General features: G+C 44.1%; 1 protein-coding gene across 1 annotated transcript in view; it reads left to right on the top strand.

Annotated features, from left to right (window-relative positions):
• Cdc42bpb (CDC42 binding protein kinase beta) overlaps window positions 1–26,558 on the top strand; it is a 99,591-nt gene that overhangs the window by 33,246 nt on the left and 39,787 nt on the right. Inside the window, exons 2-6 of the mRNA XM_046453234.2 lie at window positions 10,921–11,012; window positions 14,960–15,043; window positions 18,691–18,786; window positions 20,603–20,751; window positions 24,351–24,444. Coding sequence (XP_046309190.1) covers window positions 10,921–11,012; window positions 14,960–15,043; window positions 18,691–18,786; window positions 20,603–20,751; window positions 24,351–24,444 — 515 coding nt within the window. The remainder of the gene's footprint in view (window positions 1–10,920; window positions 11,013–14,959; window positions 15,044–18,690; window positions 18,787–20,602; window positions 20,752–24,350; window positions 24,445–26,558) is intronic.

Raw genomic sequence — 26,558 nt, 5'->3', positions numbered from 1 at the left:
AAAGCATCCTGGTTAATCACTGTCGCAGATGTAAGAATGGCCAAGCTGGAGTTCTGGATATCAGCTGTTATGGATTTGAGTCAAATCATCTTCTTTTCGATCTGTAGAAACTGTTTTAGTTAATCTCTCTGGAATCCAAATGGGCTGCTGTTCTCCCTGTGGAAAAACACAAACAGACCCCCGACTCCAGACAATCACTGGGTCAGGACCTTTCCATTGTCCTGTTAGAATATCTTTCCAAAGTACTTTAGGCTTATGTACATTTTTTGGATACATATGCCTTTCCGCAGCACTAAGTCCTGATGAATCCAAATTTAAAAAGTTTAGAGTAAAAAGCGTTATTTTAAGTTTATCTTTGGGGGATATATACCCCCTTCCAATTCCCTCTTTTTGCTTTAATAAGTATGTTTTAATAGTTTGATGAGCTCTTTCAACTATGCCTTGTCCCTGTGGATTGTATGGGATTCCTGTTATATGAGTAATACCAAATGATGAGCAAAATTGTTTAAAAGAGGTAGAGGTATAGCCAGGACCATTATCGGTTTTTAACTGTTTAGGAACGCCCACAGTGGCAAAATTTTGTAAGCAATGAGCTATAACATCTTTAGTTTTTTCTCCGGCATGAAGGGAGCCCATCAAAAATCCAGAAGAAGTATCGACTGTAACGTGTAAATATTTTAATTTTCCAAATTCTGGCAAGTGTGTGACGTCCATCTGCCAAATATGGTTAGGTATCAGTCCTCTAGGATTGACTCCAAGATTAACTTGTGGTAAAAATGTCACACAATTTTGACATTGTTTTATTATATGTCTGGCTTGTTCCTTAGTTATTTTAAAACGCTTTTGTAAAGTATTAGCATTAACATGAAACCTTTTATGAAAATTTGTAGCTTCTTCAAATGTAGAGAAAATATGTATGTCATGTGTAGTTTTATCTGCTAAATCATTGCCTAAACTAAGGGCTCCAGGCAATCCTGTATGTGCCCTAATATGTCCTATAAAGAATGGATCTTTTCTGTCCCAGATTAGACTTTGTATAGTGGAAAACAAAGAGAAAACAGTAGAAGAAGGGGAAATCCTACCAGCATCTTCAAGAGATACTATAGCATTAACTACATACTGACTATCAGAAAATAAATTAAATACAGAATCTTTAAACATCAAAAAAGCTTGTAAAACTGCATTAAGCTCTACCTTTTGAGCTGATTGTTTGGGTACTAAAAATGTAAAAGTTTGATCAGGGGTAACTACTGCTGCTGTACCATTATTTGACCCATCAGTGAATATATTTGGAGCATTCATGATAGGTGTTTTTCTTGTCATTTTAGGAAAAACTACAGGATGCTTAGACCAAAAAGACAACAAAGGATTAGATGGTAAATGATTATCAAATGAAACATTAGATTTACACATGATTATTGCCCAAGTATTTAACTCATTAGCTAACTCATCAATTTGATCCATAGTATATGGAGTAATAATTTTATTGGGAGAAATTCCAAACACTCCCTTCGCTGCTTTTATTCCTTTGAGTATTAATTGTCCTACAGCCTCAGGATACCTAGTAAGAATCGTGTTAGGAGAATAAGATAAATGTATCCACAATAATGGACCTTCTTGCCAAAATACTCCTGTAGGAATATTTTTTGTTGGTAGTACAATAAATAATAAAGGCAAACTTATATCAATTCTATACAAGTGTATGTTTTCCATATATGTTTCAATAATTTTTAATGCCTTTCTTGCTTTAGGAGTTAACATGCGGGGTGAATTTGGATCTGATGGACCTTTTAGAATATCAAATAAAGGTCCCAACTCTCCTGTTGGTATACCTAGATAAGGCCTTATCCAATTTATGTCTCCCAATAACTTTTGAAAGTCGTTAAGTGATTTGAGTTGATCTACTCGTATTTGAATTTTTGGTGGACGGACCATGGTTGAGGATAATAGAACTCCTAAATAATTAATTGGAAAATTTAATTGTACTTTATCTATTGCTATCTCTAGATTATAATTTTTTAATAAGTTTGTAAGTGTGGCATAACATTCCAGCAATATGTTTTTATCTTTATGTGCCAATAATACATCATCCATATAGTGAAATATTTGTAGTTCAGGATTTTGATTTCTAAGTGGCTGGATTGCTTTGTTAACATATATTTGACACATAGTTGGACTGTTAGCCATCCCTTGAGGGAGTACTTTCCATTCATATCTCTGATCAGGACCTTCATGATTTAATGCAGGGATAGTAAATGCAAAACGTGGACTATCCTTGGGATGAATTGGAATTGAAAAAAAACAATCTTTAATATCTATAGCTAAAACATGCCAGGTTTTTGGCAAAGCAGACAATTGAGGAATCCCTGATTGAGCAGGTCCCATAATAACCATCTCATTATTAATGGCTCTTAAATCTTGCAATAATCTCCATTTACCAGATTTCTTTTTGATGACAAAAATGGGAGTATTATGGGGAGATATGGAAGGTTGTATATGTCCTTCCGTTAATTGTTGTTTGACCAGATCATGGGCTACTTGTATCTTTTCTTTAGTCAGGGGCCACTGAGGAACCCACACTGGTCTTTCTGATTTCCAAGTAATTTTGATTGTCTCAGTGGCCCTTTCTGAAAATCCAACCCATGTCTGTCTGTTCCTTGATCTATTTGTACTGGTGCTGCTATACCTTGCCCTTGTTTTCCTAATCTTTTTTCTTTCCTAAAGCCTTGTCTAGCCCTAGTAGTGGGCGCATTAGGATTGATGTTATTTGTTAACGTCAAACCTAATTGATCTAGGACATCTCGTCCCCACAAATTTATAGGAAGATGATCCAATACATATGGCTGTATAGTTCCTTCACATCCTTCAGGATCCTTCCAATCTAATACCATTGCACTTCTATGGGGATTAGTCGCCACTCCTAGGCCTCGAAGCGTTTGAGTGGCTTGTTGTAATGGCCAATGTTTTGGCCATTCTTGACGAGATATGATGCTAAGGTCAGCTCCTGTGTCCAGTAGCCCATTGAACTCATGACCTTGAATATTTAGTTTTAGCATTGGGCGAGAATCTAAATTTAAAGACAACATAGCCCAATCTACACCTGTGGAGCCTAATCCCCTGGAACCTCTTTCTACACTATGACTAGGAAATTTATTATGTAGGCTGGGTATTATTAACAACTGTGCTATTCTATCTCCAGGTGAAATTACTGATATACCTCTTGGAGAACTAGCTATAATTTTTATTTCACCTACATAATCGGGATCAATTACCCCAGGACTTATCATAAGTCCTTTTAATGTAGATGAACTACGTCCCAGTAATAAGCCTACTGTTCCTTGGGGAAGAGGTCCTTTTACTCCTGTGGGAATGATTTGAACTCCCATCTCTGGAGTTAATACTGCTCTGGCAGAGGCACAGATGTCCAACCCTGCGCTCCCTTGGGTTTGTCTGATGAGGGATTTAATGGACAATGTGTCCTGGGCACTACCCTGATGGTGTTGCTGGGATCCTCCACTGCCCCGTATATTTGTGGTTGTGGGCCCCGGAGCATTGGGCCCCCCTGTCCGTTTTTTGGCAATGGAGCCTGATGCCTTTCTCCACGATATCTTGGATAAATACCTGGTCTTTGTCCGTTTTTTGATAAGGGAGTACCTTCTATGGTGGTTTTAGAACGGCATTCATTAGCCCAATGTCTCCCTCTACGGCATCGTGGGCAAATACCTGGTATTCTATTCCTTTGATACCTACTTTTGTTAAACCCTCCTCCTATGGGGCAATTCCTTTTAAAATGTCCTGTTTGTTCACAATCATAGCATGTTTTTGGCCTGGCATCTAAAGCCTGTTGTACTGCAGCTGCCAAGACTTGCCCTTGTTCATTAATATCTCTACATAATTTAATATATGTGTTTAAATCTTCATGTCTCCATGGTCTAATAACCTCTCTGCAGCAACGATTTGCTTGGTCATAAGCCAGTTGTTTTATTAATGGCATTGCTTGTTCTGTATCCCCAAAAATTTTGGCAGCCGTTTGAATTAGCCTATCTACAAAGTCAGCGTAAGGTTCATTAGCTCTCTGTATTACCTTAGATAGCTGACCTTGTAAATCTCCATGTCCTTGTAAAGTCTTCCATGCCCTAACTGCGTCTGCAGCAATTTGTGCATATATAGCAGGATCATATTCAATTTGTTGCCGTTGACCCTCATAAGGTCCTTTTCCTAACAACATATCTAGATTTCTTTGAGGGTAACCGGCTGCTGCATTTCGCCTAGCTGTCTCCGTGCAAAATTCCTCATTGGCAACCTTCCATAACAAATATTGTCCTCCATTTAGTACAGATTTACACATGCTAGCCCAATCTGCTGGCGTCATGTCCAAGTTAGTAATGGACTCAACCATGCTTACCGTGAAGGGAGCTTGGGGACCATAGGTTGTTACAGCCTCCTTTAACTGCTTCACTGTTTTAAAATCTAAAGCACGGTGAATTCGCTGCCCTCCTGCCTGTTCAAGTACAGGGCATGCTAATCTTTGAGGTCCTGTCTCAGGATCCCATTTATCAACTACGGGGTTTGAGGGCCACTCAGCTGTCTCCATCGGTGGGGCTGTTGGTTGAATTACGCCCTCTTGTGATAAAATGGAGTTAGTAACAGCCTCCTGTTGTGGCCTTTTTCCTAACAACCCCTTTTCCTTTAAATTTTCTTCCTCTGTCTGACTAGCTCGAGAGACCTTCTCTTTTGCTTGATCTAAAATGTCTTTCTCCATGGTCTGAACCTCTAACAATTTACTTAACATCTTTTCGGTTTGTTTTTTACTAATTTCTAATCTACTATAAAGATAACGCAACCCAATAAGATAGCACAAAACAAAGCCGAAACTGAATGAAACAAAAACGGAATAAAAAATCGTTGTATCAATTTTCTCTTCCTCAGGGCCGACAAACTTCAAACCTTTAGTCAACCATTTTTTCCAGTTTGCCTGAGAAATTTCTAGGGATAGGCAGCTTGAAACAAAAACAAGATAAATCAAAACAATAACACATTGTTTTTTGAGTTGGTCACCCATTCTTTCGCTCTTCCTCAGGGGCAAGCAATTTCACTTACCTCCAAGCTTCAGAAGTTCCCCGCACGGGCCGCCAAATGCCGCAGTCTGGCTGGGCACAAATGCCGCAGTCTGGCTGGGCACACAATCACGAGCCACCACACAGCTTGTAGATTCAAACAGCAACTCTTTATTCCTGAACTCTCACCAGCCGTCTACAATCACGTTCTGGGGAAATCCACGTTCTCTTCCCAAATCCACCTTCTCTCCCAAATTCACCTCCACTGGGCTTCTATCTCCAAAATATACTGTCTGAATCCCGTGAGAACTCAAGGGGAACTCAGGCAGCAGGATACGCCCTATTCCCAGCAGGAATAATCTTAAACCTTAAACCTGGAACCTAAACTGGGAACGCCCTAAACAAGATTATCTTAAAACCGGGAACACCCTAATCTGCCTTGGTCCTTGAGCAAGGTTAAGTACATTCAATGTCACTGCAACATGGGGTACGCTGGCAAGGAAATTGTCATACCTACTTGGCTAATGGCTCCCAGCATCCTATGTGGAGTTACCTGACATGTAGGAATGTCACAGAAGTGAAGCTGCATTTTCTTTATTGTGTTCTGTTAGATGACGTCAGTTTCTCTTTGTCATGTTACTGATGATGGCTACTCGGTCAATCAGTTTAGGTGGTGTCTGTCAGCTTTCGATGTAGTCACCCTTTTGACTTGTGATTGACAGGTGTTTTGATGAGGTCTACTTTGTGCACCAGATGTTAAAATTTATTGCTTGCTATCAGTACAGACTCCTTTGGGTTGCCAGTGTCCTTTGCTGGGTTGTGATCTATCAGTCAGTGTTTGTTTTGATTTGCCACCACTGAGCTTGTCTGCACAGCAGGGTGCCTCAGGCTCACCTTGTACTTTGCTGACTGGGCTCTGGACTTGCCAGAGGAGCTCTGTTTCCTTCCAAGGAGAAACCAAGACCTGGCACTGGCTGTGCTTGTTGGGATGTTGCTCCTACCAGGCTCTCGACAGATGAGCTAGGGCCATGTGTGTGTACATACCAGTTTATGCTTGTGTGTATTTCTCCTTGTACCTATATATTGCCAACAGTGAGGACACACTCAACCATGCAAATCCCATACTGAATGGCTGGTTTCAGTTTTCTCCCTTATTCGTAGCACTGTTCTCTGACAGTGAGGAGTCTGGCTTTTATCACCTATGTGTTTATCTGATCAGGCCTCTATATACACCAGTCTCTCCTCCCCCACCTGGCTTTGCTCACCCCCACTTGGCTCTCTGACCCTTGCTCCCTGTTAAACTTGGCCTAGAGAGGATGCTAGAAGGCGCCTGCAAGTCCAGGAGGAGGCAGGTCACATCTCCCCATTTCTTCTCTCTGACACCTGGCAGCTCCTCATCCTCTCAGCCAAGTTCCTTCTAGTGTTAGGCAGCCGGTTTCGCTTTGAAAGTTTCCCCACACTTGTTGAACAGTGTTGTTACAGTCCCCTCTGGAACCCAGGGTCTGCGCTCCTTCTTGATACCTGAGTCCCATCCTTTGCACTTAGAGACTCTAGGACTCGCCAGTATTGCCCTATCCTCAGGGGCTGAGTTCAGCTTTATAGGGCCTTTGCCAAGTGTGTACGACCACTTCCTTCACCTCCTCGTCCTGAGTGCAGTGGGTCCTGCGTCTGCTGCCTGAGATTATTTAGTGTGCCCCTTTTCATTTCTTTCAAGAACTTAGAGTTCTTCATGTTTTCTTTGTTCAGATGTCTGATGTGGTTTCTGTCTGCTGGCTTTTTCCAGCCCAGAGGGCAGGGTCACCTTATATCATGTCGACACTGATCAATGGCCTCATTGGAAGCATCCCTATTTGTCCTTTCCACCTGCTGCACCCCATCCATCTTTCTTGGCCAGGCTTATCACCTTTCCTAGTTTGACCTTACGCCCAGTCCCTGTGTCATTAGTGGGTTGGTCTGCCATTGTCACTGTCTCTTCTGGCTTTAGCTACTGCAGTCTTAGTAATACTTACATGTCAGCACAATGTTGTCACTGTGGCATCAGAAATGTTTGAAAATATCAAGTGTTCTTTAAAAATGATGTTTTTCCCTTAGACTTTTCCTTCTGGGTTCTTCTTTTAGTGCCTCCATTTTTAGAAGTTAGCTTTCATCCATGTGGATTTCCTTTTGCTTGATTTTGTAGTTTAATCTTTTTATCTTTGTTATTGAGATTGTTTCCGCTGTTCTCCTCTTTATCAGACTGGCCCTGATAAATCCACTTCTACCAGTTTCAGGGACACTTGTTCAGGACTGTTACAGTGTATAAGCAACAAAAAGTGTTTTGTCAGAGGTATAGGAGAAAAGCTTGACATGGAAGACCAAGTAACTTTAGGGCAATTAATGTGAAAAGAGGAGAGATGCAAAGAAGGACGTCACAGCCCTGGTGCAAGCTACTTTCTGTCGTTAACTTCCCTAATCTGTACTGCTGATGAGTCCCTGGAAAGAGCTTTTGCCATTTTGTGGAGGAGGAAGCCTAGTCCCAGAGGAGCAAGTGACTTTTTTCTAAGATGGCACAGCTACCAAGTGTTACACTTAGGACTCTCTATTGTCTCCTAATGGAAGCCAGGGTTTTTCCCTGGACCCCACAGTGAGTGTGTCCCCCACCTCCTGCCCAAGTAGGGGTGAATAGTCAGACCACTTTCCTAAGACCACTCAGATATGTGCAGATGGTCTAAAGGAAGAATCAAGGCCAGCACTTCTTACCCCACTACAGAGTGCTTTAAACAACAGGTGGCCTAAAGGGTTAGGTATTATAAAAAGCCATGCAGCAGAAAATAGTATTGAATTTGAGATCTTCAAAGGGTTGATAACTTTCTAAGCCTTAATAAAGTGAGAAAGGAACCAACTTAATTTTATTAAAAATAATAATTTCTATAAAGTGAAAACTAGCATAATTGAGGTGAAAAGAGGCTACAACATGGAAGAATAGCATTTTTAGCTATTATGTCTGACAGCTGAAATAAAACGGTCATACAACCATTGAAAAGGTCCAGCTGTGATCAGTGAGCAGGTGATGTGGTTTGATGACTGACACAATGGGGCCTACAGCTGGACCTGAGAGAGTGTTAGCCTCTAGGTGTCAAGGAGCTGTATTAGTGGAGGGTGGACAGTGTCAGTGCATGGCGTTGAGGTATGTTTTGGAAGGCAGTTTAGGGACCATAAAATACGTCAGTGCCTTTTGGAGACTCCTAGAGCTTCATTCTAACAATTAGTTAAAATAGTAAAAGATCAGTATGAATGAAAATGTTCATTGCAAATATATCACCTAAAAAAAAATATACACACAAATACAAGAGGTTTTTTTTTTGGTAGGGAGAGGGTATGTACTGGGGATGGAACCCAGGACCTCTCACATACTAGGCAAGTGCTTTATCACTGAGCAATATCCCCAGAACTTATACTTTATTCTGAGACAGGGTTTTGCTAAGTTGCCCTGCTGGCTTTGAACTTGAAATCTTCCTGCCTTCTGCCTCCTAAGAAGCTGAGATTATAGGTGTGTGCCAGCTAGAAAAACTAACCAGTTCAGTAGACACATGATTTAAAATTTTTGGTGTGTCGATTCAGCTCTTGGATCTGTTAAAGTGATTACTGAGTAGTATAAAACATGAAAATCAGGAAAAATAAAATCAAAATACACACACACACAAATAAATAACCAAAACAACCCAAAGCGAAGTTCTAGGAGCAAGAACTAGAATGGGAACATGGGCCAGTTATATTGGTTCATGGCACAGAGATAGATGAATTTTCTTTGATCACTTGATGTCGCTGCCTGGTTTGCATTGTTTAAGCTACAGCTAATAACAAATGCTGTGAGTCTTGGGGGTTTTGTAGGAAAGTCAGGGTGCTTGCTGGTGGTACCACTGCCACAGGGAGCTCTTCTGCTCCATGTACCACATGTGGCTTGTGACATATTTGATTGGCATCCTTCTCTTCCCAGGCTGTCTTCTGGTAGAAAAACAAAACAAGTCAGATTTGTTGTGACTATTTTTCTCCACAATGAAATGAAAGGTATGATTGGTTAAAAGACTTATTTCTTTTAGGAACTTTGGGAATGATTATTTTGGGTGATATTTGAAAGAAATAGGGAGAAACTATGGATGACCTTTTAAGTTCTAGCCACTTTTTTTTTTTTTTTTTTTAATAATCCAGGCCTTATGTGTTCTGTTTTCCTGAACTCTATGCCAGTAGTCATTCATGGCAATGGTGGGCCCTGGATTGGTAATTCACCACCAGACAGGCACCAAAAACCTTCTCTTGCTCCTGCTATTGTTGCTGGGGACAGTGAAACTGGTGATGGAGTCTGAGTGGTACTTGGTAATCGTTTAAGGAGAAAAAGATACAGAATTAAATTAATAATGTGGAGCTCAATTAAAAGCCCTGAAAATGTCAGATTGCATATTTTTTGAGTGATAATTTTAGAGACACATGCAATACTAAGAAATAATATTGCTTGTGTCTCCATGTACCACACACATTGGCACCCTTCTCTTCCCAGGCTCTCTTCTGGTAGAGAAACAAAACAAGTTAGATTTGTTGTGACTAATTCTATGTGACTTGTCCAGTTTTGCTCAATGGTAATATTTTGTAAAACTGAAGTAATGGATAATTTGAAAAAGAAATATATAGAACAAATAGAAGTTAACATAAAATGTGGATATGAAACCTGAAGATGAAAATAAAGACAGGTGTAAAAGATGAGGGACAGTGATCAAGACAGTGCTGCCTCAAGACCTGGACTGCATGGATTTAGACCTGGCTCTGCCACATACCCTGTTCCTGACCTCTCCATAGGCGTTTCTAGGAACCGTTGAAACAAATTACCACAAACTACTACAGGGCTTAAAAGGACAGAGATTTTTTTCTTCTCACAGGTCTAGAGCAGGCAGGCCAATGTTAAGGTGTGGGTAGGCCATGCTCCCCCTAAAGACTTTAGGGAAGAATCCTGCCCTGTATTGTCCCAGCTCCTGGTGGTCAGCGGTCCTGGACATGAACTATCTTGAGGCTGCTTGCTCTATACTCTGCCTCCATCTTCACATGGCTTTTCCCCTCCTCTGCCTCTGTGTCCACATTCTCTCTTATGTTTTGGACTTAATGGCTGTTCTCTTTGAACATGTGACCCTACCTTAACCTGGCTGTATCTGGAAAGGCCTTATTTTCCCTTAAAGTCACAGTTTAGTGGACACTGTTCAACCTAGCACACTGCCACAGACACCTGACTCAGTGTCCTCATTTGTAAAAAATGGATAGTAACAGAACAACTTTCAAGGTGTCAGGGTAAAGAGTACATGGCCAGTGTAGTAAAGTGCCCAAGCAGTAGACTTGGCTATTAGAGACCCTGCGTGGTTTATTGGGAGCCTTTATAGATACAGGGGATGCTGCTGGCACTTTCAGGCCTGCCATCATCCTGGAGGTGCCTCCTGTTTCCCAGCTGCTCTGTGGCTTGTGCAATACAGATATGGGGCACGCAGAGCTGCCTCACCTCATGCTCCGTGGCCAGCAGCTGAGTTGTCTCTCAGGACAGACAGGCACACCTAACACACCTGTCAGTTGCTCTCTCGGTGGGTAAATCCTGGCTTTGACCAGGAAGAAGAACAGATCTTTATAGTGATGGTATTTGTTTTAGTAGACTTCGCAGGGTGGTTGCTAATAAATGTTTACATTAATTAGCATAAACAGACTTTCTAAAACCTTTCACTTATTGAATATTTCAAAAGTAAACACTTTTTGCACTTTTTAAAGTATAACTTGGTATGCCTCAGTTAAGTTTTCAGGTTGCCAAATTGTTGACTAAATTGTTAATATTATTTTTTTTTTCTGTTTACAGCCAAACCGTTCACGCAGCTGGTGAAGGACATGCAGCTTCATCGAGAGGACTTTGAAATAATCAAAGTAATTGGGAGAGGTGCTTTTGGAGAGGTAAGAGAAGCCTCACTAGACAGTTTGCCTCTGTGGCCAAGGCAGCAGAGCTCCACTCATATTCTTGGGGACCTATGCATTGATATTTTCTGGAAAGTTCTGGATGGGTAAAATCTGAAAGAATTAAGAAGAGAACAAAGAGGACTGGGTGTGCAGCTCATTATAGAGTGCTTGCCTAGCATATGAGGCCCTGGGTTCCATCTCTAGCACTGCAAAAAAAAAAAAAGAAGAAAGCTTATGATTGGCAAATGACTCTCAATAGTGTTGGGACCATAGTTTCTCTCTTTCTGGGGGGAGAGGGATACCAGGGATTGAACTCATGGGCACTGCACCACTGAGCTACATCCCCAGCCCTATTTTTTGTTTTATTTAGAAACAGGGCCTCACTGAGTTGCTTAGTGCCTTGCCATTACTAGGGCTGGCTTTGAACTCAAGGTCCTCCTGCCTCAGCTTCCTGAGCCATTGGGATTACAGTTGTGCGCCTCCATGCAACTATGGCAAGGGACCATAGTTTCTTACAGACGTAAATAAGTTTTAAAAAAATCAGTTTGTTAATTGAGAAATGACTTGGAATTTTCTTTTTTTTTTTTCCTCTTTATCTGAAATTTATTTTTTTTATTTTTAATTTTTATTTTTTTATTGATTGTTCAAAACATTACAAAGCTCTTGACATATCATCTTTCATACATTTGATTCAAGTGGGTTATGAACTCCCATTTTTACCCCAAATACAGATTGCAGAATCACATCGGTTACACATCCACATTTTTACATAATGCCATATTAGTGACTGTTGTATTCTGCTACCTTTCCTATCCCCTACTATCCCCCTCCCCTCCCTTTCCATCTTCCCCCTCTACCCCATTTGCTGCTGTTCAGTTCTCTCCCTTGTTCCCCGCCCTTTCCCCTCACAACCTCTTATATGTAATTTTGTGTAACATTGAGGGTCTCCTTCCATTTCCATACAATTTCCCTTCTCTCTCCCTTTCCCTCCCACCACTCGTCTCTGTTTAATGTTAATCTTTTCCTCATGCTCTTCCTCCCTGCTCTGTTCTTAGTTGCTCTCCTTATATCAAAGAAGACATTTGGCATTTGTTTTTTTAAGGATTGGCTAGCTTCACTTAGCATAATCTGCTCTAATGCCATCTTGGAATTTTCTTTAAAAAGCAAAGAGAGGGAATTGAGGGCGTCTCTCTGCATCCAGCCTTGCTGAGCAGCTTCCCCTGGTCCCTCCAGGCTTCAGTGCGTCTGCACCTGTTCTGACCTTAGGCTCTACCTGCTTGGGAGCCGCCTGGTGGTTACTGAGGGAACTCCAAACAGGAAAAAGATCTGTCTGCTGTCCTGGTGGCAAGAGCACTGACGCCAGGCCCTCTGACATTACCAGGATGTGTGCTGAGTGGGCAGTGGCAGTTGTTGTGCAGGACTGGATAGTTTGTCGTGTGCAGACATGGAAGAAAGCAAAGCAGTACATAGTGTGGTTGCTGCTTTGCTCTGCAGTATCTCCTATGGCTACAGGGGCTGAATAGGCCTGTTGTGTCTCAGCACCTTAATATTTCTGATGAATATTTTCTGCTGCTAAAGTAACCTCATTACACCCTTACATCATCTGCAGGTCTTTAGTAGAATATACAAAAAGAATACTCTCCCCTGCACTTGTCTTCCCACCTCCCCATCCCACCCCATCCCTCTGCACCATCCCTCTGAGGGGTGGGGGCAGGGAAATGACCAGTCTCCAGAGGACAGCTTCTTTGCATCCTGCCCCACCTAATGTGTAGCTTGGGGTTTTTCTCAGTACTAGGACGGCCAGCCAAATTCGGTTTATTGTATGCTGGGACAGAAAGCCTTTTAATTTTTAAAAAAAGATTGAAATATAATTCCATAGAAAATGCACAGATCTAAGTATGCAGTTTGCATTCTGACTCATCTTTGCCAGTGTAATCAGGACCAAGTGGATGCATAGTGCCGTGGGTTCCATCCCCACTTTCCTCCCCAGAAAGTGCCTTTCTGTCTCCACAACACCTCACTCCACTCCATTCCGCCCAGACAGGGACTTTGATTGCCACCAACAGGGAAATTTTCATTTAAAGGAGCCACAGGAAAATCTTTTGAACTCTACATAAAATAAAAAATCTCTAGGTGATAAGTAGCTTGCTGATGCTATAAGGTATGAGTTTTATTGTGCAGTAAGAAGGCAGAAAAAGCCTTTTAAAATTAACACCAGCTTCCATCTGTGGCACACTTCGATGCCTGTCTGCCTGGTGCCAAGACTTAGGAGATGGCCAGGCCCATCCAGAGCACTGCAGCTGCACTGGCCAGAGGATGTTCTGAAGAGGGAAGACAGGAGACACATAAGGGCATGGATGCCCTTCATTGTCACTTGGGAAGGTGATACTGCATTATGACCACTGTTAGAGGGTAGTTGTAGAAGCATGCTCTTGAGAGTGAGGCTGCCACTTCTTGACAAGTATGTAAGCCTCTGAACCTCAAATTCCACATCTGGAAAATGCGGCTGTTAAATGTCCCACCATTGAGGATTGTTGTGAGGACTAGGTAAGAGTGCAGGTAGACTGCTTAGAGCCCGGCCTGGCATAGGGAGAGTGCTCAGGGGGTGTGAGCTCTCACGAGTCCCTTGATGGCATTCTTGTGTGGTTTGTGACATGTAGAAGGGTCAGGAAGTAGATGATTTCATTTAATAACTCTTTGTCCGTGCCTGCTGTGTGCATGGAGGCAGGTTGACTGCCAGAGGGCCCTTAGCCAGTGGGTGGTTGACTGGTGTAGGTGGAATGTGCTCTGTCATGTGCAGCATTGCAGTGGGCACTGGTACTGGTGGAAGGCTCATTCATGAGCTGGCAGGGACTAAAAGACCAGGAGGACTTCCTAGAAGAGGTGATGATGGAGTTGTGCTGGGAAGGACCTGGCTGACAGCTAGCATGCTGATAGCCAGCTGTGTGCCCCTGCAATAACTCACCTGATCATCCCAGCAGTGCAGGAGGCCAGTCCTGTTCTTATCCCTTGTATAGTTGTAAAAACCAAGGCCCAGGGCTGGGGTTGTGGCTCAGTGGTAGAACACTTGCTTAGCATGTATGAGGCTCTGGGTTCGATTTTCAGCACTGCGTATAAATAAATGAATAAAATAAAGGTCCGGACTGGGGTTGTGGCTCAGCAGTAGAGCACTCACCTAGCATGTGCGAGGCCCTGAGTTCGATCCTCAGCACCACATAAAAATAAATAAACAAAATAAAGGTATTGTGTACAACTAATAAATAAATTTAAAAAAATAAAAAATAAAGGTCCTTCAACAACCATATATATATGTATGTATGTATGTATATGTGTATGTGTATAATATACACATATGTGTGTGTGTGTGTGTGTGTGTGTGTGTGTGTATATATATATGAATGTGTGTATAAATATGAATGTGTGTGTGTGTGTGTATGTGTGTGTAACCCAAGGCCCAAAGAAGGGAATTTGCCAAGTTATTTCAGGCCCTCACTAGCCCTGTAAAGCAAGAATAGATGAACAACTGGTACTTGCAGAGGCTGATGGGAAAGAGGTAGAAATGGGCAGGAGTGGGGACGAAGGAGCACACAGATGGGCCCTTGTGCAGGGAGAACCTGTGGCCTTGATCAAATTTAAAAAGGTGTTTGTTTTTAATGTGAGAGGAAAAACGACAGGCATAGCCCTATATTAGAGGACTGAAATTCCTTGTACCCATTGCTCAGTATGAAAGTTTTTGAACAGAGCCAGGTGGTACTAGGTAAGTTGTGGTGTGGGTAAAAGCTAATTTTGGATGCATGAAAGGGCAATGTTTATTTACATAGGAAACTTTACTTTCTTTGACAGTTTATTTTCCAGGTCTCTTGGGCAGTTGGGATTTCACTGTAACCATAGATGTGATTTTTGTTCCATTAACAAATTAGGTTAAACTCAAATTTGTATTATAGGTTGCTGTTGTTAAAATGAAGAACACTGAACGAATTTACGCCATGAAAATCCTCAACAAGTGGGAGATGCTTAAAAGAGCAGAGGTGAGTGTGCAGTATAGAATAACTAAGTAAACCAAGGCAAGGGCTCGCCTGGGACCCCAGCCACTCAGGAGGCTGAGGCAGGAGGATCGCATGTTCCAGGCCAGCCTGGGCAGCTTAGTGAGGCGCCTCACAAGTCTGAGCCTCCTTGCACCCTCTACTCCTGCTGCTCTCGTCCTCCTATCTAGTGTCCTGCAGACACTCTGCCTGAGGGCACACCCTTGAGTCCTTCAACCAGGTTTTGTCTACAAACAGAAACATTCATGGAGGTTTAGGCATTTAGTGCAGTCCTGCTCCACATGCAAAAGAAATTGCATAGTCTAGAGCCCACTTACCTGCAGAAGTGTTTTGAATTCCCCTGTGGAAGGCAGAGCTTCTAAACAAATGTGGATAGCTGGTGGTTAGCCATCTTTGTGGGTTTTTTGTTTTGTTTTGTTTTTGTTTTTTTTTTAGTTGTAGATGGACGCAATACCTTTATTTTATTTATTTACTTTTATGTGGTATTGAGGATCAAACCTAGCACCTAAAATGTGTGCCAGGCGAGCGATCTACCACTGAGCTACAACCCTAGCACCACATCTTTGTTTTTGTTTTTATTTTTTTTAAGATGTTGATGGAGCTTTATTTAATTCATTTATTCGTATGTGGTGCTGAGATTTATATTTATACTCAGTGCCTCGCAGGTGCTTTACCAGTGACCCACGACTCCAGCCCCTACTTGGCCATCTTGATGTGCCTTTTCCTTGTTCCCACTGTGTTCAGTCCTGATCTTGCCTCCTACCAATAGCAGCCAGCATGGCTGCTCTGTTCTGACTCTCTACTTCTCTCATAACTGGTGCCCCTCCTTGAAGGTGCTGCCTGTGACAGTGACTCTGTCACCTGAGCCTCTGACCTGCTTCCAGTGCTATCTGGACTTGGTTCTATGACTGGGCCATCCCCTTTTCACAGGCTACCACCACCTTTTGGAAGGTCCTTTTGTGGTTCCTAGCCTCATCTACCACCTACACCCTCCTTGACACATGAGATAACTTTGTCTCTGTTGTCTTGGAGTTCTTCCCTGTTCTGCCAGTGGTAGGTGCCACCTTGGGTATGTGACAGTGGCTGGCTTCTGTCCACTCTCTCCTGAGCTTCTGGCCTCTGAGAACTCAGTGCAGTGGCACTTTAGCCTCCCACTGACCTCTCAGGCTCGTCGTGTCTGATTCGTTTGGGTGTGTTCTTCCCTGTCCTCATGTAGCTCCTCTTCTCGGCTGTGCCAGTTACACCCATTTATTGTTTATTGCTAGTAAATGCATGTGGATTGACTGAGACGCCACTGTTGTGCAGTCACTGGTCCCCCTACAACTCTGCTTCAGCTATACACATCCTGCAGCATCTCCTCCTCCTCTCCACAGTGTCTTCTTTCATCCTTGTTCCTTCACCTTGTGCTTCTTTTAGTTTGGCCACCTTAGCCCTGTGTGGCTCTTTTCCCCATCATTGGAGGAACTTTGGCAAACACTGCCACTTCTCTCTTGGGGGAAAAGCAGCTAGTGCTGTGTGAAGGAGTGGGAGGTGCACGGCTGGACCCAGTGTCCCTGGCAGCGAGCAGGTCTTAAAAAGCAATGGGGCCAGGGTTGTAGCTCTATGATAGAGTGCTTGTCTCACACCTGTGAAGCACTAGGTTCCCTCTTCAGCACCACATAAAAATAAACAAACAAAATAAAGGTATTGTGTTTATCTATGACTAAAAGATATGTATATATATTTTTAAAAAGCAGTGTGGCGCTTCCACTCAAATTTGGCTATACAGACCCAGCTTAAAACTGGCTCGCTCAGAGAAGACAAGAGGTGTGCTAAGTGGTCGTGACTATCTGAGAGTTCAGGTAACAGACTGAGCTTAAGCCTGTGTTGACATGGAATAGTCGTCCTAAGCAATTGGTCTTCTAATCCCCATCATTAAACATATTTTAAATCTTACATTTTACAATGTTGACATTAAAAAGCTTTTTAAAAACATAGATGAAATAAGATCAGGCAGAAGAGTTGCTAGGCTGTGTAAGTTGATAGTCAGACTAGGCTGGGTTTTTGTTTCATCTTCTTTGGTCATTAAAAAAATACTAAGAGTTTCTCTGTTGTTTATTTGGTGTTTTGTTTGTTTTATTTCAGTACTGAGGATTGAACCCAGAGGGTACCACTGAGCCACATCCCCAGCCCTTTTTATTTTTTATTTTTCTAAGTTGCTGAGGTTGGCCTTGAACTTGTGATCCTCCTGCCTCAGCCTCCTGAGCCGCTGGGATTATAGGTGTATGCCTCTTTCTATCTGTATGAGATGATACTGAATGATATGTATATTTCCTGCTGATGGGTCACTGTGCAGGTGATCACAGCTTAAGCCCAGCTTCTCTCTTTGTGTTGATGGGCAGATGCCAAGCCACAGAGAGCAGCCCCTTGTGGAAATGACATCACAGTGCTGTAGTTTCCTGCACTGGCTGTGACTCTCATAGCAATGGTCTCATCTAGCCGAGGACCCCCTGCTCTGTCCCCATATCCTTGTGGAGGGTGTGCTGGAAGACAGGAGGCCAGGCATGCCAGTGCTCAGTGTCTTTCAGCTATTTCTGTGCCAGGCCTTGGGTTAAGGTTAACATTGGCAAAGGGGGCTGCTTGTCTCCACATCTGACTGTTGACCTTTGTCATGTGTTAATTAGTAACATTGGGGCATGTGTACCTCGTCATTGGTTTTGAAAGGAAAATGTCTTAAGAGTTTTGAAAAGAAAAGTTTATAGAAAACTCAAGTGAGAGAGTGATACTTGCATTTCTGTTAAGTTTTGACAGTTTCAAACAGAAGTGTGTTTAAATCTTATTATGTCATGTGCTCAATAAAGAGGAGACTTTATTATAATTTGGCAAAGATCTCATAACCTTTTTTTCTTAATTGTGTATGGATATAATAACTTTATTATTTATTTTTATGTGGTGCTGAGAATCGAACCCTGTGCCTCACATGTGCTAGGCAAGCACTTTACCACTGAGCCACAACTGCAGTCTAAGACCTTATAACTTTTAAGTAGATGCCATGTGCCTGTCAGGGCTGGCGCGTGCGTGCGTGCGTGCGTGTGCGTGTGTGTGTGTGTGTGTGTGTGTGTCTCTCTCTCTCTCTCTCTCCCCCTCCCCCATCTCCCCCTCCCTCCTTAAAACCATATAAGGGTAAAAGGTACTCCTGGCCATCTCCATAACAACACTCTGTCATGATCATATTTCATTACACTCTGAATAAATCATATTTTCAGATAAGCAAACAGGCATGCCCCTGTCCTGCCAGTCACTCACCTGCTCAGCAGTGGGAGTGAGACGGGGTTGCTATGTGGTGGTACCATCCCAGTCCCTGTGGAGGGGGTAAGGCCGTGTTTTGGAGAGTCCAGTTTAGGAAGGTCCTGCTGACTCCCCCTTGAGGATGGCAGGACCCTCATGTGGGCCACAGGCAAGGCCCTGGGGAGGCAGGGCAGGTTTCCAGCAGCCCTTGCCCGGCTGGGACTGGGGGCGGGGGCAAGAGCAGAGGCTGCTCAGAGTAACAGGCCAGGGGCCAGGCATTGTCTCCAGAGGGACCCCCTGCTGGGAACTTGCCCTGTGGGGTGTTTTCCCAGGGGGACATAGACTGACTGTCCTAATCCCTGCAGACTGCCTGTTTCCGGGAGGAGCGCGATGTGCTAGTGAAGGGCGACTGCCAGTGGATCACCGCGCTGCACTACGCCTTCCAGGACGAGAACTACCTGGTGCGTCTGTCCTCGGCCACCTCGGCCTCTGCTCCACCTTCACTGTGACCTTGCCACACCCAAAACTAAGACAGATATTTGGAACTCTCTTTTCTCAAATGTGAAATGTTTGACTTGATAAAATTGAGGACAGTGCTCTAGTGTAATGAGAGGTGCAAATGTTAATAACGGGCTGGGGGAATTTGGTGTACCGTTTTCCTGCAGTCCCTAGATTACTGGACTCCTTTGTTCTCTGGGTGTATCACATTTAAATAAACTGAAGATTTGAAACATTTTCTAATTTGAATTATGTATAAGAAACTGCTGTGGGGATTTAGAATGGCCAGGACTGGCCTCACAGCTGTTTTCTCCTCCTCCATCCCTTGGGCAGTCTGTCAGAGAATGCCTTCTGCTGGCCGTGTGGACCTCCTCTATAGTCTGGTACAACCGCTGTTGTCACACAGTCTCCACGCAGGAGCCAGAGGCCCTTTCCTTTCCTTGGTGGCTAACTTATCTCTTCACCCTGAAGCTCATTGGTCACAAGGTGGTTGGCTCATGAGAAGCCCAGTAAGATAGGATTTCTTTTATTTATCTCCCTCAGGCATCAAAAGAATCCCTTAGTTCTGAATACCTAGGATTAGGTTAAATGTTGTGTTACGCTCTTTATTTGGAATTAAAGCTGCGCAGAATGGCAGCTGATGTCTGCTGGCCAAGTGTGGTACATCAGGCTGTGCTTATCTTACCCAGTCTTCCTAGGACCCTGGGAATTAGTCCTTTGTGATTTTTACTATTTTATAAATAGGTGTCACATGCCTACAGATCTCAGACAGATAACAGAAACCTTCCCAGTGTCCCTTCCTAGGCCTGCCTGTAGGGGCAGGCGGCAGATGCTTCTGGGCTGTATCCATAAAAACCATGTCATTTTCTGGGTCAGTGTGCCCATCCTGAGGACTCAAGGTTCTCAGTACCTTTGAAAGTATTATTCCCCTGACTCAGTAAACCTGGTACTAGTTTTCCTTTCTTGTTGGTCAGTTAAAGTTAACCGTCCCTGTCTTCAAAGGAAATTGGCATAGAACCACCATAGTTGGTGGTTCCTAAAGGGCTGGGACCTCTACTCTTATCCAGCTATGGCAGTCTTGCCTATCCTGGGCCCTGTGACCCTGTGAGGCACCCCCACTGGGGCCTCCACAGCTTTGGCCCCTGCAGCCTGAGCCTCCTGAGTGCTGCACAGGAGATGGTGTCCTCAGGCGGGAAGCTCTTCCTGGTGCATATCCAGGTCTCCAGCACCAGTGCTGGCTGGTGGAGAGAGAGAGACAGGCTCAGCCCCACCTGCAGGAGACGTCTCCTCACATTGCTCTGGTTGCTGCTGTAGCAGCAGCTCCTCTATGTGTCTGTGGTGTGACCCGCTCTTTGATAACCCCATCTTTCCAGTAAGAGCTGCTGTTGTAGATAGCCTTTCCCTGGTCCAGTGTCCTCCTGTGACTCAAGGCCTGGAGAACTGAACCCCACGGGTCTTGCCAGCTGCTAAACTTTGCTCCTGCTCTGGCTCACTAGCTCTTGGGAGGGTTTTCTCTAGCAGCAGGCCTCCCATCACTTTTTCAGTGATCGGTGTGTTCTCTGTTGGAGTCTGTTCTCTGCCACGTGTGTAATCTACATTACAGCATCATCACAGTACATCTGGGACCTTCCAAGAGGGGCAATCCAGCTAGCAAAGGAGCAGCTAAGAAGCCAGTGCTCAGACTTGAAGAGTCCATGGGCTTCTGCAGGGGAAGTTTGGTCTTTAGTTGTCAGGTTCCCTGGGGACTCAGCATTGTGTTCTTTGCTCTCTGATCTGTAGTACCTGGTCATGGATTACTACGTGGGTGGTGATTTGCTGACACTACTTAGTAAATTTGAAGACAAGCTTCCAGAAGACATGGCAAGGTTCTATATTGGTGAGATGGTGCTGGCCATTGACTCCATCCACCAGCTTCATTATGTGCACAGGTAAGTACCTTCTCATGTACTTCATGGCCATCACATTTAAGGTGTTAAAACATCCCTTTAACATGTTTAAGGTCCCTGAGTCACAGATTGCAGGTTCCAGTCCATCCAGGGAGTCATGCAAGTAGCGAGTCCTTGTGGTGAGCAGCCAGGCACAGAATGGTTTGCCCACAGCACGTCTTACACCAGGCCTGGCATGTGCCTCCTGTTGTGATGGTCTCACTCATGCCTGCTGAGCCACCTTGCCCTCTGGTAGTCTTACATGCCTGCCCTTACTGACACTCGTGCATGTTCCATCCCATGGCATCTCCACCCTCTCCTCGGCTTTACCCCTCCTTCTGTCCCAGGAACCTCATAAGGGAAGATTGGCCAAAGGAGGTTGGTTGTCCATCACGTTAGTGGAGAGAAGTGGAGGGATCGGTGGTTGTGCTTCAGAGGCTCCCTGCAAGATGGGACCAGGCAGCAGCCCCTTTGCTCTCCCTGTCCCTTCATTGCAGGCAGGCCACTCCCTGAAGACCACCTTTGCACCCCACTCATTCAGAGACAGACGTATATAGTCCTGTAGTTTGTTTTGTTTAATAGAAACTGGTTTAATTTGTATCTTTATCAAAGTAATTTCATAATAACAGTTTTTAAAAGTTGAAAAGTTCTATAGGACTTTGCCCCCCAAATTAGTCCCAGCACCACCCTTCCTGTAAGATCGCCAGCTGTGCTTCCCAGACATTGACCTTATTGTTTCTAGTGATTGAAACCCTCCTGAAGACACTCGTGTGTTGCTAATCTCTCTACATGTAGTCAGCATCTGGTTGGCACCCATGTTTGTGATCTGCCCTCGGCTGTTTTTGAGGGCAGCCTTAGGTTCTGGCTCATCTTGAACTTCTGTGCTTTCTTGGACATTTCCCAGAGTGGCCCTGGCTGCTTTAGCAGGGAGTGGTTTGAAGATGCAGGTCAGTATGCCGAGTGTACTCATTTCATCAGGGGCGCCTGCTTCTGGGCTCCTCAGAGAACAGAGGGACTGAAGTGCAGGTGTGCAAGCAGCGCCCCAGGGCCATGCGTCAACCCTTGTAGTGTGGGATTCTTGAGTTAACTCACTGGTTTTTACCCATTCCACATGGCAGCCTTCCTCCTCCCGACCCTTCTGGCTCCTGGAAGGCATAGCACCGTGAGTCATTGGCTCAGTCCTCTAACTGTCTGGAACAGCTCAGTATTGCCCTGCCTACACTGCTACCTAAAACAGAACTCCCAAAAAGAGTCCAGGGTGTGTCTGCAGTTCTCCCCCCTCACTAATGCCCCACCTCTCACCTGCACAAAGGTCAAGTGTTCTTGAAAACCTTTGAATTTTTGCCACCTGATGGATGAGAGATGCTGGACAATTGTGGTTCCTTCCTCCCTGCCACCTCCTTTCTGTGGTGCCGGGTATTGAACTCAGGGCTGTTCTACTACTGAGCCACATCCCCTGCCCTTTTTATTTATTTTGAGACGGGGTCTTACTAAGTTGTTGAGGCTAGCCTCAAACTTGTGATCCTCCTGCCACAGCCCCCTGAGTTGCTGGGATTACAGGGAAACATGGCCTCGGTTGTAGTTTTGTTTTGTTTTGTTTTTTAACCTTTCTTATGGAGTTGAATATCATTTTCCTATCTTTGTTGTGATTGCCTCTATGAGTTATTTCATGTGATTTTACTTTTTATAGAGTATCTGCTTATTTCCTTCAATTGTTAAAGAATTGTCTTTTATCTCCAATATATGTTGCAAATATTTTTTCCCAGTTTGCCATTTGTTTTTGACTTTGCTAGTTGTTTTTTTTTTTTTTTGCCATGCAGATTAAAAATGATGTTTTTTTTTTTTAATTTTTTACAATATTTATTCTTTAGTTTTCAGCGGGCACAACATCTTTGTATGTGGTGCTGAGGATCGAACCTGGGCCGCACGCATGCCAGGCGAACGCGCTACAGCTTGAGCCACATCCCCAGCCCAAAAAATGATGTTTTATATAATCAATTTTGTTGGTCTTTTCTTTGATTACATCTGGATTTTAAGTCATAATTGGAAGTCTTTTCTTTTTTTTAATCCCCAGAAAGAAAATACATGTTTTCTTCTGATAGTTTTATTTTCTTCATTAATGTAGTTTCATTTTTTTTATTTATGGACCTTTAATACATTTGGAATTTATTCTTAAATCTGGCACAAGGAATGGGTCACAAATATGTGATTTTTTTTTTTTTTTTAGTTATAGGTGGATACAATATCTTTATTTTATGTGGTGCTGAAGATCAAACTCAGTGCCTCATGCATGGTAGGCGAGCACTCTACTTCTGAGCCACAACCCCAGCCCCAAATGTGTGATCTTTAAGTCTGTGTTTCCCAGTGACTTGAGATGCCACCATGGTCACAGACTCCATTCCATTGTGTCTGTGGTGTGTTCCTGGGCACCTCTGGCCATTGCCTTTCCTGTTCTCATGCGGTACCTGCCCAAGACTGGGAGGAGGCTGTGGCTGGATCGCCCCCCAGCCCTCCTCACTGGTGCCTCTTGTGGGTTACTTCTTCTGTGTGAACCTCAGTTTCAGCTTCTCTTGCTCCCTGAAATAGGACACTGATTCTAAGTCCGTGGATTTGGGGCTTTTCTCTTGCTCTGGGATGTGGGCTCAGCTCAGCTGGACGTCTGCTGTGCGCCTCAGGCTCTGCCTGCCCCCTCCCTCTCCAGCTGTCTCCACTCCGCAATTCCCTCCTTACTTTCCGTGTTCTTACACTTCTGATCTTTTCCTCCCTGTCCTCGGTGTTTTTCATTAGATTTTGATTAGAATTCTCCTTTGGATTCTCATTTCTGGTAAGGTTTTCTTTTTCTTCTCTTCTTCCTCAAGTTAAATCTACTCATTTCTTCCATTTTTGTCCACTTCTTTTTCTTAGGTTTTTAAAAATTATTCGTTGTGGGATTTTTTTTTTTCCATATTCCTGAATGCTTGCTATCAGGGTTATTTCAGTTTGGAGTGCTGTGTTGAAGTATTCTTTTGCTTTGTGCTTTTATTATTTAGTCAGGATTGTCACCATCTGCTCACCTGTGTTTTTGAGAGTCTTCCCTGTTGTGCCCTCACTCTCTTCCTTCATCAAACTGCTCTTCTTCTTGGAGGCTGCCCTGACTCCCTCCATGCTGCCCTGCCCCTTGGCCTCAGTTTCTACTTCTTCGTAGCACTTCCCACAGGCCGCGTTGGATGGCACTGTCAAGATGACAAAGCATGCTTGTGTCCTTGGACGTTTATTTTCTGACCCTACAGCTTTGGGTAGGCCTCATAAAAACAGGGCATCCTTGTCTCAATTTCAAGGGAGACTCTACCTGGAGGGTGATAGATGGACAGGAATGACAGTGTGCTTTTGGAGTCATTTGGGGATTCAGTGAGTGGCAGCGGTGGGAACACCTGCTGCTGTTCCTGATGGGTCTCAAACAGAAGTGCTCTGACTCAGAGGCTCTTTGAGTTGGTGGTTACAACTATTCCCAGATGATGGTAGCATTTCCTCAGCTGACCTACCAACCTACTGCTAGTTCAGAGCTTTGATCTACCTAATGTATTTCACAGAGATGGTTAATTTCATGTTTATTTTAATAACAGAGACATTAAGCCTGACAATGTCCTTTTGGATGTGAATGGTCATATCCGCCTGGCTGACTTTGGATCCTGTTTGAAGATGAACGATGATGGAACTGTAGGTATTTTTGTTGGAGATTTTCAATTTGGGTGGATTTGGCTTGTAGTTAGGAGGGATTTAAGTGTTCAATTTTAGGTACAATTAAGAAACCAAATTTTTTTGTTTGTTTTCTTTTGTTTTTGTTTTTGTGCTAGGCATTGAACCCAGGGTTTCATGCAGTCTAAGCATGCATCTTACCACTGAACTACATCCCTAGCTCCCTTTCATTTCATTTTTGTGGTGCTAGGAATGGAACCAGGGACTTGCACCTGCTAGGCAAATGCCCTACCACTGACTGAGCTACATCCAGCCCCCAAGTTTATTAATGTAAATTAAGAAAATCATTTAGAACATAATTGAACATTTTGTATTTGGGCAATTAAACAAAAACGTTATTGTTTTATGTTGAGGAAAGTCATGTGTGTGCCATCAGAGAAGTTGTCAGTCCCTCAGACTTCTGGGCTACTTCCAGCCTGCCAACCCTGCAGCAAGCAAGACAGCTCCTGGTCCTGCCGTGAAGAGCCTGGCCTGGTGGGCAGACCCCGCCGTGTTACTGCCTTCCCCCTTTGTTTGGGCAGGTCTTCCTGCCCATCAGGGGCTTTCTCTCGTGGGTGCTGCAGACCTAGAAACAGGGCTGTTGCTGTGCAGAATGCCAAGAGGGCCAGTACCACTCCTGCCCCAGAGAAGGCTGTTTCCTGGCGTGGCCTCATCTCAGGTCAGGCCAGAATCACAGCTGGTGACTACTTTACTCCAGTCCCGCTCTCACCACAGCAGGGCGCAGATGCGCTCTCTCCCATGGCCATGGTTGCGGCTTTATATATGTGTTTGGAAGTCTTTTCTCCTTGAAAACCTACACTTATAAGTGTCATATGCAATATTTTCAAAAGCCAGCAGTCTGGTCCTTTTCTGTGAGTTGGTTTTCATGCAGCAACAAGCCTGCACCAGCAGGCCATGCTTTACGTGCAGTGCACTTTTTCTTTTGGTGCTGGGGATTAAACCCAGGGACATTTAACCACTGAGCCACATCTCCAGCTCTTTTTTGTGTTTTATTTAGAGACAGGGTCTTGGTGAGTCATTTAGGGCCTCACTAAGTTGCTGGAGCTGGCTTTGAACTTGCAATCCTCCTGCCTCAGCCTCCCAGGCCACTGGGATTACAGGCGTGCACCCCTGTGCCTGGCCTCGAATTATCTCTTTCCAAAAAGCCAGTCTCTCTTGTTTTTAAGTATTGACCACAAATCAGTCAGGTGGTAGGTAAGAATTGTCCTCAAACTCAGTCTCAGTGACTGTAGCACTGGCCTTGGTTGCCCTTCTTGTCTACCCATCTCCTCATCACAGTGGGTGTTTGACCTTGGGTTACCACCAACATACTCAGCAGTCCACTACTCACATTTGGGACTCCTATGGCCTGGGAAAGGCATTATGCAGAAAAGTGACTAGTGACATGACATGCAGAATCCCTGCTGTTTCTGCAGACTAGCAGTGCTCTTCACTGCCAACCCTGGCCCTGCTTGTGCCTGAGCTGCTCTTTCCAGGGAGCCCCAGTTCCTGTCTGAGCCTCAGTTGTAGAGACCTGCAATCTCTAGTGGTCTTTTCTCCCTGTACCCAGCCACCTCTTGCTTTCCTGTGATTGTTGGTCTTTGCTGATCATAGCATTTGGGAGACATGGCAGTATATTCAATCACAACCTTCTAATGTTGACAGCAGGGAATTGTTCTCTTCCTTTTGTTTACCTCCCAGTTCCCTGAGCAGGGAATGCCTGAGCACCCAGCTAATGCCTGGACCAACTTGTCTTCCATCTAGGAGACCACAGGTGGTCTGCAGATGGGCATTCTTGGCACCCTGAGGGCTTGTTAGGAATACAGCATCCAGGCAGATCCTCGCCTGACTCCCTGTTATAACAAGAGCCCCCTTAACAAGTCTATTGACGGAAAGTCAGAGTCCGGCCCTGGGACAAGGATGGAGAGTGTGGGGACTCTGCCTGTGGGGACTTGGAGAGGTTCTCACTTGGGGCTGGGGAGGGTGTTCAGCCTTGGGAAACCATGCATGCAGGGCCTCACCACTCTGGGAACTGCTCACTGTTCAGTACTGCAAGAGAGTATTTATTGAATTTTGAATCATTAGCCTTGTATATC

The sequence above is a fragment of the Marmota monax genome, unplaced genomic scaffold, assembly GCF_021218885.2.
Source record: "Marmota monax isolate L192 unplaced genomic scaffold, Marmota_monax_Labrador192_F-V1.1 WCK01_AAM20220418_F8-fsc00190, whole genome shotgun sequence".
Taxonomy (NCBI): Eukaryota; Metazoa; Chordata; class Mammalia; order Rodentia; family Sciuridae; genus Marmota; species Marmota monax.
This window is presented reverse-complemented; position numbering and strand designations above follow the sequence as displayed.